The sequence below is a fragment of the Neopelma chrysocephalum genome, unplaced genomic scaffold (genome assembly GCF_003984885.1).
Source record: "Neopelma chrysocephalum unplaced genomic scaffold, ASM398488v2 Primary Assembly neopelma1_65, whole genome shotgun sequence".
NCBI classification, from domain to species: domain Eukaryota; kingdom Metazoa; phylum Chordata; class Aves; order Passeriformes; family Pipridae; genus Neopelma; species Neopelma chrysocephalum.
In genome coordinates, this window is record NW_020897722.1 from 6061465 (window position 1) to 6075992 (window position 14528).

The 14528-nt window shown below is 43.5% G+C and overlaps 1 protein-coding gene across 12 annotated transcripts in view; it reads right to left on the reverse strand.

The window, feature by feature from the left end:
• SUN1 (Sad1 and UNC84 domain containing 1) overlaps positions 1-14254 on the reverse strand; it is a 33109-nt gene extending 18855 nt beyond the window's left edge. For 7 of the 12 annotated variants that reach the window (XM_027683606.1, XM_027683605.1, XM_027683600.1 and 4 more), the window contains exons 1-2: positions 10345-10443; positions 3558-3654 (exon numbers count right to left, since the gene is read on the reverse strand). In XM_027683606.1, coding sequence (XP_027539407.1) covers positions 3558-3634 — 77 coding nt within the window. In that variant the 5' untranslated portion in view covers positions 3635-3654; positions 10345-10443. Of the gene's footprint in view, positions 1-3557; positions 3655-8323; positions 8511-9816; positions 10125-10344; positions 10444-10701; positions 10953-14171 lie in introns of those variants that run through there. The other 5 variants (XM_027683597.1, XM_027683595.1, XM_027683594.1 and 2 more) reach the window with 5 other exon arrangements.
• Positions 14255-14528: the final 274 nt, after the last annotated feature.

The following is a 14528-nucleotide window of genomic DNA, read 5'->3' on the forward strand; positions in this document are numbered from 1 at the left end:
AGTTTTGCTATTTACACTTGCCACTACGCATTTGCTTTTCCTCATCTTCACCCAACGTTTCTTACAGATACTCAATTCACAAGAACACAAAGTACACAGAACAGGCTGACAGCTGTGACCAGCCTCAATTTGTTTCTGTTTATGAACACTTGCTGTTACCAAGTATCTCAGTGAGCATTTATATCAATCTGGGTTGAATATAGAGCTTGGAGTTGGGCTCCACTATCTTAAAAAAAACTATAAAAATCATGAAATCTTTTCCTCTTTAAACAAAAGGAGCTTGTGTCTCACGCAGGATAATAATTCTCTTCATATTATCTGCCCTCTGTCAGCAGGACAGTACCTAGAAGTCTCCTAACTTGCCATCTCACTTTCCACACTTTGGAAATGTGGCCTTTTTTCTTCTACAGAAAAGATTACAGTAAATAAAAAACCACTGTCTTTCCTTTTGAGGGTCAGAAATGAACATGTACATTGATGGTACTTCTATGCAAAATGTACAGCTAACCAAAAAAGCATCTCAAGGTGGGATGCAATCAGCCTACGCAAACAGTGCAGACTCTGGTTCCTTCTCCCCTCAAACAGCTCCCGTGGTTGCTGGCAGAGCTGCTGACTGGATCTAGTCTTACATTTCCAGCTTCTATTACCTTGATACCTCCTTCACATGAGCTTCTACAGAATAAGAATGTCCCAGACTTCAGTGGGTTTTCAAGTTATAAATATATTAGTGGAATGAGAATGAGGTCTGCCAATTTTAGCACATCGATAGCTTTGTTTGATAGACCTTAAATGTCATTTATTTTTAAGTATTCCTTAGAAGGAAATGGGCAGTGATGTTCTTGATTATTCAAGATAACAGATAAATGCAACACACCCAGAGAAGTACAGCTAAACAGACATCTTCTAACATGGACACAGGTACATGAGCACTATACAAACATTCATATGTTATCCGACCAGGGCATCACTTACACTGAGCAAGGGCAGACACTGCCTTGAGTCGTTTAGTTATTGCTTCCATCAGTCCCAAAACATACATAAAAACCCCCAAAGGATTTTATTCAACTACTGTGCAGAAAGTTACATTCTGATTGAATGCTCTGACACAGGAAAAGAAAAAAAAGAATCAAACCAAATTCTTACTGATTTAATCCATATTTGTGAAGTGCTGAAAGCACCCAAATTGACAACACAACTCAAAAGATGAAGGTGACTAAAAGGAAAGATCAGCCTCAAGAGGGGGGTGTAAATTATATGTTGACAAGTGGGTGAGATTCACAAGTTTGACTTGCGTTTGGAGGAGGATAAAAATTATTTAGGTATATCAGTTTAATGTTTTTCTGCTTTGGAGGAATAAAAGCACAAAGCTGAAACACTACAGTTATGAACATGCAGTAATCCCAGTGAGTATTAATATAAGTTCTATTAATAAGTCATAGCCAACTCTATTAATAGCTTTGTGGTATCAAACTTCACTGCACTGCTTTCTGCAGGGCTACGTGCACAAGCCAATTTCTTTAAAGAAATTCTCAGGCAGATTTTGTGAAAATGAATTGTCAAAGGCTGAACAAACCAGACTGGAATATAAGCAAAACAAACACAAATGAGCAGAGAGAAGGAATGAACTGCAACATGAAAATATTTCTGATTAGCAACTTTCCCTTTCCTCAGATTCTTCAAACATTGTCTGACCCAAGGGAGAATCAGCTCCAGTAATACAGGTCATCCTGCACAGGTTCAGCAAGCAGACACACAGTAAGAGGCTGCTCAAAAGACTGTAGTTTACTCTCTTGACACCCTGAAAGCAGCATCAAGTCAGTGTACTAAGTAGTTTGCCCCTATTATTTTAATATTTGGGGCTTCACAGAATTTTTCATGAGGAAATTTTAAAGAAAGTGCTTGCCAATCCTTCCTTTCTACACAAGGAAGAATTACAATGAATTAATTCAACCTAGTTTAACTATACTTGCCTTCATTAACTTAGTTATTATACTTCAGATTATCCAGCTCCATCCATATTTGAATAACTATACTTAATATACTTTAACACAGCAAAATGGCAAACTGCAAAGTTTCAAGACATATAACCCTCCCTCTCCATAAGTTCTCTGTTTTGCAGAACAAGTCTTCATTCCTGCAGGAAGACAAACGCTCCAGTTGTCTTCTACACAAATCCCACCAAAGTAATAATGAACTATCCTCTAGATGTCCAATAGGATTTATCATTCTGCATCTTCCTTTCTTCTTGCACACAGTTTTGTTGGACATGAGCTTTGGACAAGAACACCACAGGAGTAAAGATTAACCTGCCAGAAGTTACAATATTTCAGCCAATCTCTAAGGTACATTTGCAACACAGAGGTAACTAAAACATCTCAGTAATACAGGAGTGAAACAAGGCACTTAAATCACCTTTCATTGTCTAACATGCTTTTCTTCAAATTAGTAAACACACTTGTACTCAACCACATTTTACCAATGATTTTCGTAAGATTAATGAAGAATTGTAATTCAATTGATGCAACATAAAACACATCACCTTTTACAACACTACTGACATCAGGTTATCGTTTTAAAAAAAAAAAAAAAGGCTTTGATCCCCAACAAAAACTGACAATGCTACAGTTTTGGAGCACACAAAAGCAAGAGTATTAAGTCAGTGATCTCTTAATTCTACAGTTTTTCCAACTTCTGCCAAGTGTTCTTCAATCTATACACTGCATTTTGATATGCAATAGACACTAATGACTTACAGACACAGAACAGGAAGACAATCTCATCCTGCATCCTAATGAACAATCATTTTTTTTTTAAACTTAAAATTAGCTAAACCAGTCACTCAGGCTCACTGACATATACTTATTTCGAATTATATCTACTATCTCAACATCAGGAAAAGCTCGACAGATCAAAACAGCACCAATCTGCTCTATTAATACTAAAAATCTCAAATGAGCATCACAACATTTATTCTGAATACATAATAAAAAACTAGCAAACAGTGTTAGTTTTTAGAAAACTGAAGTGATTTAAGAAAAACAATCTAATAATAGTCAGTTTAATAAAAAGACACAAGAAAAACCAAGTTCATTAGAACACAGATTTTACATTCACACAACAACCAGTTTTGCCAAAAAAAGTAATCAATATGTTACTCCCAGCCACATTCCACATTAGCAGCAATGAGTGCACATCAATCAGTGTTTTAAAGTGAAAATAGTCCAAAGTCACAAAAGAAAGCACACTCAGAAGTTACAAGACACAAAACATCTAAGAATTTTGATGACATATTTATAGAAATCAAACAGCAGTTGTAACTAGGCGGGCACAAGTTATTCATAGCAACTAATAAACACTGAGTCATTTTCTTAGTCATTGTCCTCTTAGTTCAACATGTTTTTTTTTTCCTCCATTTAGGACAGAGTTGTTTTCAAACCACACTAGATAAAGCACGTGTCTTCAAACAAGTCAGCTACTTACCAAGAAAGCTAAACTCTCCAGAGTTAGCAACATTCAGAGAACATACAGTTTCTCTACAAGAAGAAAAGAGTTCTCACCTGAGTGCATATGTATAGCCAGTGTTCTCTGGCAGACATTGGGGAGGAGTGTACGTATGTAGACGTGAAAAGTCCATGTTGACTGTTTCAAATCATACTGTAAAAGGTGAAAATAAAGTAATGCAATGACTTAAAATTATGCCAAGTCAATGTAAGAGCCCTTGCACTGTTCAGCCTGTGTTATTAAGTACTGAAATAAAAAAGCTGTTACCAGAAACATGGAGCTCTCAGTATTGGAGCAGCATTGCTGCTAGTGCCAGATATCTCTTATCATTACTGCAGGAAGCTCGGGGTATTTCTGACTGAGACTTTCTTCATGATACTCCATTTCCAGCTATTTCCGAGTTCTCTGGAACCGTAACATGAGCCAAGCTCTTATCACAGCTATACTACAACACTTCCACAGGAACCAAGTCAGGCTGGCATCCCCAAAACCTAAGCATAAAAATCTAAACAGCTACGTAGCCGTGTCTCAGAGATCTCTTCACAATGAGTTTTGCATTGAGAGCCCACTGGGCAAAGCATGGGCTGCTCTGTGCACCAACTAACATAATGCAGATGAAACTTGAGACAAGTTTTTACATACAGTCAAATCATTTCACTCTACAACCTTTGAACACCACCCACTAAGCTGCAAGGGAGTATCCTTCATTTCACATAAAATTCCAATATATGGTATTGGATAATTTATTCCTGTCATTAAAACCACTGACTACACACCCTGGCAGAAGAGCCAACTGCAAAATGACTCACAGGGCTAGAATCAGGCACATTTTCCAGAGTGCCATCCACTTCCAAAAAAACCCCAAAAAACAAAACTACTAAACCAAAACCATCCAAGCAAGACTTGTAAAACTTTCCATGGGGTCTTTGAAAGGTATGACAACTTTAGGAAGGAAATAAAAACTGATGTTATCATTTCAACAAACTTGCAGACCTGCACGGGTGACTATTTATTGTATTATGAACAATTTGACTTTCAAGTTTAAAATATTTGCAAAATCCTTGAGCCCTTCTCAGTTTTATTAGCCACAAGAAAAGTTTTGCTTTTCTAGAAAGATTCTCTGGTGATGGCTTATTTGTGTTTAACAAATAGGGATTTGGCTATGCTGCATTTGCATGGTTAGCAAAGCAGAATCCTGGCTATTTTCAGATTACCTACAGCTCCTGTTTCAAGAGCAGTAAAAGATATTCCACACAACTGTGATGACATACCTAAACCAGGGTAAAAATATCCCCAGCTACACTCTAATTCTTACAATCAAAACAACAAGTCTCTCATTTTGGAGGTGCACTTTCCTACACTGAAATAAGAGTTTTCATTTGTATAGCTACCTATACATGAGAGAGAGGGACAAAAACCAGCGTCACAGGTACAGATTAAAGCAGCTCAAAAAGAAATCTGTACATGTAACATTAAAATGCTCTTAGTCATTCCACCTGTAGCCTCCAAATCCTGAGGTCAGTAAGGCAGGAAGATATTTCCATTACTACTGAAGTCTGTTTCCTTCTTGTTTATACAAAAATAAAAACTTATAGGCCTAAACATTGTGGCTTTCTGAATGCAAGCACCTCTTATGCATTTGTGGGGTTAATGAAAAATAAGGTCTCACTTCTGCTATTTACTTTTTTTTTCAGTATTATAGAACACATTTCCATTAAGTGATCTTTCTCTACACTCAGTTCATTTGTCCCAGAGCTATAATGCTTTCACTGGCTTGTACATAAAATTTGTTGTTTGTTTAGAGGAAGCTTAAATCAGTAGTGCGGAAGTATTAGCAAAGCAGTCTCATTCTCTTGCTAGAATAAGCAGCAAATTTTGCTACAATACATAACAACTGCTGCCTTACTTTATCAACAAATAAGAGCTCAATTTAGCACATAGGAAATGGGAACCAGAGAGCAATGGCTCTCCAGTAACAGAAGTGGAAATACAGTGAATTTCAAGATGAGGGATGTTGATAATATCAGATAACACTTGTTTTAAAGAACAGCAAAACATATTTCTCATACATATGCCTACTGAAATTCAAAACTATGATTGAGGATGATCAGTTTGAGTTGGTTTATTTTTAACGCATAAGCTATGGAAACCTCCTCTTTAGTTTCCACTGGAGCTGATGTGTGTGCTTAGCACGCATCATTTAATCACAAAACCTATTTTTTAACTGGCAACTCAGTAGCTGATATAATCCTTTTGACACTATGGGAGAGAGCTTTGAGTAGCTCCCCAGCTCCTCCTCATCTCTGCTGCCCATATGGGCAGGGCAACGGCCGACTTTGAAAAACAACATATTGGCTCAGTTTCTCGCCTGTCCTTTTCCCCTTCACCACCAGTTCTCTACTCACTTGACTTCTGAAGAAATCAAATGCTAGAATTTAAATAGTATTTCTTACTTGATAAGGTTTTAATTGTATCATTAAGTTACTATAGACAAAATATGTACTTGACAATGGCAGTGCAAACTGCAAAGCCTCGGAGGTATTTATGCGTAGGACTATTAATAGCCCGTTTTCATAGCACCCAGCTCTCCAGCAAAGATATCAGGTTTGCCATCTAAACACCACAGTTAGAAATCACTCTTAGAAGATTTAAGGGCTTGGTTTGATTCACTGTTTGTCTGATGCTCTAAAATTAATTCAGACTCAAGGGGGACAACCTTCACTCAATTTTTCAAAGCAATAAGACAGGATTGACTTAAACAGAACTTGAAAAATCATCTTCAGAGATGACTACCATAATTTTCAAAAATGGGCATCTAAAATTTACTATGCAACTGGATTTTTTTTTTAAACCTGGCTATTAGTTCAGCAGCTTAATTTTAGTTATTCATCTCTTCAAAACAAATGATCAACCTGATTTATATAAAAATATTCTACATACTTATTACAGAATAGGGGTGCGTAGGCAGAGGACAGTAACTCTCTCTAATTTGTTCACTCATGTTTAACAGCACTCCACCTTGCAGGTATTATCATTCTTCTTGCTTATGAAACTTTCATAAACAACTGGAACAGAAAGACACGCTAATAAAGTATTTTGAAAATTTAAAACCCACAAAACTTGGCAGAGAACGTGGGAGGTGAGCACAGCAGTTAGTTCCAGTTTGAACACTGCTGGGTGTGCAGCATGTTTCTGATTTAGGTACCACAGATCTGTCTGGACTCAGATCCAGAGATCTTTTAGCATCAGCTGTGTTGCAAGCATTACTAGGCCCAAACTTTAAGTAGCCTTTTTTCCTTCTTCAGAAGCCTATAAACATCTAAGTACTAAGGGATGTACAGTGCAAGAAGTAAGCATGGAGTTATATAAAATCCTTAAGTAAACAGAATACCTTTATAAGACAACCCAAACTGAAAAGAATTTATTCTCTTGAAATTAAAGAGAAGCACAAACTTCTGCTAGAATGCAAGGGGGCATTCAGATGGGCCTCAGCTTACAATTTCTATGTTCCTGCAGAGGAGACAGATGGATTATTTGCTTTTTTGCTGCAAATAATCCATCTTTTTTTTGGAAAGCAGACAGCAACAATCACCTAAAGTATCATTTCTCCCTTACGATTCAACTGAATCAGTGTGACAAAAATTCAGCACATTAGAAGGGAAGGAGAAGACAGATTCTGACTTGGTCAGAACACAAGGAAGCACAGGGACTCCTGTAATCAGCTCAGCAGAATTTACCCTCACGAAAGGTCCCCTGCATGGCTCTAAGGGACTCTGAGGCATCTGAGCAAGAGATGAGACATGAGGCTGCCTCACCACCTCAAAAGCTTGTTTATCTGACAGTCCCTTTCAAAACCAGGCAGCCTCAACAAAACCCCTACTACCACAGCTTCCTGTACCATCCTGGCTTCCAGGGAGGGTGATGAGATGCTCCACGAGTGGCCTTTTTGCAGAGAAGCATCACAAGGCAGGGGGAGCAGCACCAAACACTGAACATGCACTACAAACACTTCCCAATGACTGAGACAAACCCTCACTTATGGCTTTTGGGGTCCATGAACAGACTTTCACAAACACACTGTCCAGGCGGTTCCTCATGAACACCCTTTGTGACAAAGGAAGTGGTTAATTGCCATTTCACAAACAGGACTCTGGCACAGCAGAAATATTCACCAGAGTCCATCAGAGAACAAGAAAATTTGCAAGACAACGTCTTACTTTTAACATCACAAGGGGCAAAAAAATTTTTAATTGAAGTCTTAGAGAGATGGTGGTGGTACTACTTCACCTAGAACCCATGCTACTCTATACCTAGGAAAGCCAACTAAGTTTAAGTCACTATGATTTAACACAGTAATGCCACCAACGCTAAGCAGACTTTTGGGCAAATTATTAATAAGAATGAAACTGGAGTATGCAACTCCATCAATTCCTGAGAGCAAACCATTTTTTCCACTTGTAATTTCGATTTTTATTTTCTTCTATTACTCAGAATAACAAATAAAATACCTACATATACTCCACAAATGATGTTTCCACATACCAAATTAAGTATTAGTTTAAACAGGCTGAAGAGGAAAGAGCTCCAAGCTAAATCAACATTTTATTAAAACACACATTCATAAAACAGCATTAAAAGAGCAACACAGAAGCAAACAAACAAAAAAAATCCCAAGTAATAAGACTGATATTTTAAAGTAAATGTTAAATGTAAATTGAGCATCATGGCACAGTTCCCCAAACACAGTTGTCAAACCGTAGCGCTACCAACAAACCCCAGGTCCATCACAAAGCAGCGACATCCGCGTATTCACATTATGTACCTCTCGAAAGGCTTTTTAAAAGGGAGGCCGGTGGAAACCAGCCGCACATTCAGCCGCGGTGAAACAATCAGCGCGCCCGTTCATTGTTTACACACCGGGCCCCGCTGCCAACACACCATTTCGCGGCCCAGGCCGCTCGGCCCTCGCAGGCTCCGCGCTCAGGGGCTGCGCTCCGGGGCTCCCCCATGGGCGGCCCCGGGCGCGGGGGGTCTCGGGCCGCCCCCGCAGCCGGGCCGGGCTCGGGGCGGGCCGGGGCTCAGGGCGCGCTCCCCGGCGGGCGGGACATGCTGTTCCATGGATCCCAAAATGGCTTCCGGCCCCAACAAAGCCCGCAGGATCGAGGGATCCGGCCCGGCCCCCACGCTCCCCGTCACTCGGGGAGTTTGAATTCACTGGAGGCGGCGGCGCTGCCAACCCACCGCCTTAACCCCTGCGGGGCCGCGGCTCCCGGCACACAACAAAAGGCGTGTTTTACCACGCTCCTAGAACCTGCCCAACAAAACACCACCAGTATTAACTATCAAATTGCAACTCATCATCTTACTCCTTATAATCAACACCTATAGCTGAACGCCTAAAACGTCCACAACTTATCAACATCAAGTCACAAGTCAGCCAATCACTGCACACTGAAAGATACATATGTTTATAAATATAGATATATATGCACACAAACCACATCTACTAACACATCAACGTAAACAGCCTACCAAGCTTGTTAATAAAACCCTCTTGTCCAGATCACTCACAACAAAAAAACCCTGCAACTCACTTCCACAACACTGCCATGAAAACCAGCAAATAGTAATTCACCCCCATATGTAAAAGCGGGAATTGGACATTTAAGATTAACTTGGAAATTCAACAGAAGCATAAGCCTGGAATAGTCAGTTGCAAAGTACTGAAACAGAAAAAATTTTATGAAAATGAGCAAAGATTTCACTTCCTTTTTGCGTAATGTTAAACTGAAAAACCAGACGGTGGGATGGGGGCACTGCAAGTGCCGCAGAAACACGGAATTTGCTAGCTAAGGCTTTCCTTCCCTATAACATCTTATCAACAATACATTTTAAAATAAAGAAGCGTAGAATAAGGCAAACCAAATACTTTTTCTTCCCAGCAGACATAAAACTTCTGGAGACTATCAGAAAACAGGTGCTGCGTCCAAAGAGTTCCGCGTTTCAGACACTCCTACCCCTCCGGTCACTGAGGAGCAGACAAACGTGAGCACCACACGAGGGACACAGCCCTACAACCTCCAAAGGAGCACCACACCGAAACAGCACATTCTGCTGAAAAACGCGAGCAGTCGCTCTCTCGGCGAGCGATGCCAAACTGTTTTACGGTAAACCCGCCTGTTTAACAACACTTTCCCCAGAGAAGCAGCTCGCTGACACCAGCTGCCCCGAGGTGGCAGCCGGGGGCACGGTGAAAACAGGTTTGTCTCCCTGTGCTCCCCAGCCCGGAGCACAACACCCATCACAGCTCGGTACCTTTGCACCAGGGCTCGGCAGCTGCAGGGACCGCCGGCACCCCCGCGCGCTTATCAGCTCGCTCTCAATCAGCGCCGAAAGCTGCAGGTCACAGTTTCTTCTGACAAGGAAATCCTCCAGGTGCCAGGCCCAGGGGCGCCCGAGCGGGGGAGGTTTTCCTCTCCTCCCAGCGCCGACCCGCAGAACCCCGGGCTAACGAGGGGCCAGCGCTCGCCCCACGCCCCCAGCCCGCGGCGCCTCACGCCCCGCTGCCTCCCCTGCCCAGGACGCCGATCCCCCGCCCGGGGGAGGCCGCAGACCGGGACACCGCGCCCCGAAGGGCTCCCACGCGGCCCCGGCCCGGCGGGAAGCGGCGGCGGGCGGGCCGGGGCGGGGGCGGGCGGCGGACGGGTGACCGCGGGCGGGGGGCGGTTGGCAACGGCCGGGGCGGGCTGAGCCCCGCCGCCTTCCAGCCCCGCGCTCTGGGGACGGGAGGGGCAGCGCGGCCCGAGCCCCGAGAGACGGGGAGACCCGGGAGCGGGGGTTTACCTGGTGCCGGTGCAGTAGAGAAAGGGACAGCCGGCGGCGGCGGCGGCTGAGATTGTCCGGGCCCCGCCCGCTTTGCCGAGGCCGCCGGGAGCCCCCGCCCCGCCCGCGCGGCGCGTGCCGCCAGCGCCCCCTCAGCGCCCGCCCCGCGCGGCCCCTCACACGCCCGGCCGGGGCTTCGCTCCTCCTCCTTCTCTTCTTCTTTCTCCTCCTCCTCAAGCTCCCCTCGGGGTCCCCCCCCCAGCCTTTTTACCCCAGGCAGCGGCCACAGCCAGGCCTCCGCCTGCCTCGCCTTCCCCCTCCGCAAAATGGAGCCGTGAGAACCTCCGGAGCGAGCAGTGAAGAGACGAGGAGAGTTACCTCGGATTTTCACTCCGGCCTCTGTTGCTTGACTCACTGACTTTCCCTCCCGGTGTTTTCCCCTCGCTGTTTCCTTCCCACGCTGTCTTTTCGAGGTTTTCTTTCCTTTTTATTTGCTGTTCTCCACTAAGGCTTCGGCGCTAGCCCAGCACACCCGGCCGCTTGGTGGGACTGAAGCGCTTCGGCTCCTGTGCGGCACCCAAGCGAGTCTCACTGATGCCAACACTGGGTTGCAGAAACGTCTGCACCAGCTGCACAAAAATCATAGAATGGTTTGGGTTGGAAGGGACCTTAAGGTCTATCCAGTTCCACCCCCCTGCAATGAGCGGGGACATCCCTCCCTGCTCAAGGTTGCTCCAAGCCCCATCCAGCCTGGCCTTGAACGCTTCCAGGAATGGAGCTGGCTCTTGGCAGCGAAGAAACAAGCCCCATTGTTCAAGTATTTGGGGAAAGTATGCAAATACATTGAATTTGAAGCCTGTGCCCGAGTCACGTTTTTTTTAAGCCTTCAGTGTCCCCGAGCCCGCAGTTGCCTTGCGGGCCTGGCAATGCTGAGCGCTGTGGGCAGGGGCAGTACAATGGCAGGGAACAGAACGGCGAATGTGTCACTTGGGAGAGGGTAGTCAGGCCATAAATTGTTATTTACTTGTGTGTGTGAGAGAAATGACTCAGCTTACTGGGAAAGACTGGGTAATAAATATGTAATTATCAAATAATCCAAGTGTTTGGATGCAAAATGGGTGAAAGCTAATCCTTAAGAAACAGAGATGCAAGATAAAGAAATCCACTTAAGGTGTTGGCTGAAATCGATGCAGCATTGATTTGGGGCAGTTACTGTTTCTATTAAAAGAGCTTTGTCTCAGCTATGTGACAGTTTTAAGACACTGCAGCCAAAGTTGAGCTGGCCCCAGCAACACATGGAAGCCAGTGCGTGGTTTGGTCAGATGTGCAGCTCCTCACCAGTCGCCTCCTCCCTGCATATGGCTGAGGATTTTGCAGAATCAGTTTTCTGACTGCTCCTTCTCCTTCTCTACTTATTCCACACCTGTTTTCCTGTCCTTAGAGTAGATAATGTTTAAAGGCTTAAGATACTCAGGGCAAAATCACCTCTTAGTTTAAATCTCCCTGAAATTCCTTGGTGGTGTGAGGCCAGGCTTTCTCAGGGATGTTTTCCTCCTTGTTCCCCGGGAGCCCAGGCAGGGCAGGCAGCACTCAGCTCTGGCAGGACAAGGCATGTCCCTCTCCCCGGGCACTGCTCCAGATCCCCGGGCTGCTCTGACTTGTCCCAAGCAGTTGTTTTTCCATCAAGACCAGGCCAAAAGGCTGGATGGAGGATGATGACTTAAGCTCAGCTTTCCCTCCACTCCTCAGCTATGAGGAGCAATAGAATATTTTTTTAGCCTCACAAGGATTTAAGGGAATCTTGGTCAGATGTCCTCGGTTTTGTTAAAGGAAGCTGCTACATACAGGGAGTTAATTTTTCCACTTTTCAGAAGAAACTGCTCTGAGGCAAACAAAAATTCTTTCGAAGTTTCTCAGCATCTAACAACGAGCTCTGAATATAAAGTGGGCTCACTTATTTTATTGTCTAAGCTGAAGTGTGTAGAAAAAAGATCAATAAGAATAAAAACTGATTATGTTAAAAATGCTTCAGTTTTAACACTGTAGAGGGCAGCTAAGAATGTAGGGGGGAAAAAAGCTTTCTTAACTGACACCAGGTACAGGAAAACTGCAATACAGGGCAAACCAATCCAAGGTGCACATATATCTAGTTCTACTTCTTCTTCCCTTCCCATCGCAATTCCCATATTATTGCTCCCTTCCTTCCCACCATGACTTCTGTTCCCAGTGCACTCCTGCAGTCACACCTAGCAAACCTGTTCTGCTCCACATTCTGGTCCTTGCTATCAAAAGGGGGAAGTCCCCACAGCTACTGAAGGTGTGGACTGACTGTGACAGAAACCAGTGCGGGGAGGTGTTTCTGACTGGTAGTACTGGGTGCTGGGCATGGCACGCTGCTGCACAGGCTGGAAGAGTGGTGACTTTCATGTCACTGGGGAGACGATCATATATGTGTATTAGTATGAAAATTTCCTAAAATATCTGGAAATATGATTTCTTGCTCAACAAAGTTTCTCTCCATCTCCATCCTTTTATGGTTAAGCTCACCAGGGCCCTCTCCCTACACCATCACTGCTGTCAGCCAAAGGCAACGAGTGCTCTGTAGAGAGGAATTAGGTTACCAGGTAAAAGGGGCTGCAAAGCACTTCAAGTCAGTTTTGCCACTAGATCTCCATCGTCCTGACTTACAGGGGATTTCAGACATTAACAAGAAAAGCCGATTACACTCAAGGCAGGCCAGCAGAGCAGCCGTTCTCCTCACAGCTCTCATCTGCTGCTTCAGCTCAGTTACTGCTTCTCTGGGGGATTGATCCCAGTAAATGGACACAAGCTTGTTAACTGTAATTTTTGTTGATCCTTCAGCTGCCTAAGAATGAAGATTTTTGTGGTTTATTTTTCTTTGCCTCTTTTTAAACTGTGGTTAGACCTGCACATAAAGGGCTGAGACACAGAGCAGTCCATGGTGTATCCACCAGGACCGGCTCTGATCCACTCTTTTAGCCAACAGCTGCTCACTTTCCCATGCAGGGATCCTAACACAGATTCTGCAAATGAAACAGAAACTTGGCTTCTCTCAAACCAGCATTTGGCTTCCGAAGCCAAGATGTTACTTTATATCTGGGGCAATGTTCTCGTGTGTTTGTGTTGTGCAGACAAGGGGCTTCCCCCAAGCAAGATAAAGCCTGTGCAATAACCCATCAGAACTCTAACCTCTCTATATAGAACTGGAGCTATTATACTATAACAACTTATACATAGTAAATAAATAAATAAACTTCTACTATAATGACGGAAATAGCTGTTAGGGTTATGCTGTGCTATAACAGGATAGTTTTACTACAACAGTATGTTGTAAAACTGTATTATGTATTACACTAGTTCTTTCTGGTAACTCCCAGTTTTAACTGGGAAGTTGTTATACTATAACAGCTAAAATTTTATATGTAGAAATTAGATTAGAGCTCCATAATAACTCTCCAGCCATAACTGGAGGTGAGTCTCTGGGAGCAGACTGCTGACACACGCAGAGAGGTGCCTTAGTGCACCTTCTCCGTGGGCTCACATGACTCAGTGCACCTGCAGACACAGTGTCTGCAATCTGCCAAAACCATTTCCGAGGAAAACTGCAGATTGCCTATAAGGACCCGCATGGATGAGAAGTGGGTGGATCTGGAACATACTTAACCCCCAGCCTCTCCTAGAAATGCTCTCTGATGCAAACCTTCTCAGAAAGTCTAGGTGCCTCATTTGTCAGTGCCCTGTCAATGTCTAATTAATTTAATCTATTTAAAGTAGTTAACAGATATTGGGAAGATTCTATATTCAGTTAGACAAATGCATCCACTTACCAAAACCCCTTTGTTTTGCTGAGAATCCTAGTCCCAGGATCCTCCACAACAGGTCTTCTGGCTTACAAGGACGAAGAGAGAGGCCCATCTGTTCGTCACAGGAAGGGCAGGGCTAAAGTCTGCTTATCTAAAGTGTCTGAAAGTCTGAAAGTTCGAGATAACTGTTCTGCCTGAAAAAATTGTCCTTGCTTAAGAGTTACGTAATGCATATGGTCCTAGTGACATTCTGTAATGAGCACAAATTAAATCTAGTACATATAAGAGCTGATCTGGCAAAATAGGAAAAGAAATTGTATATTTCAATTGAGTTCCTACTGATGCAGTAAAAGATTGAAGCTGACAAAGTTGAGTCTCAAA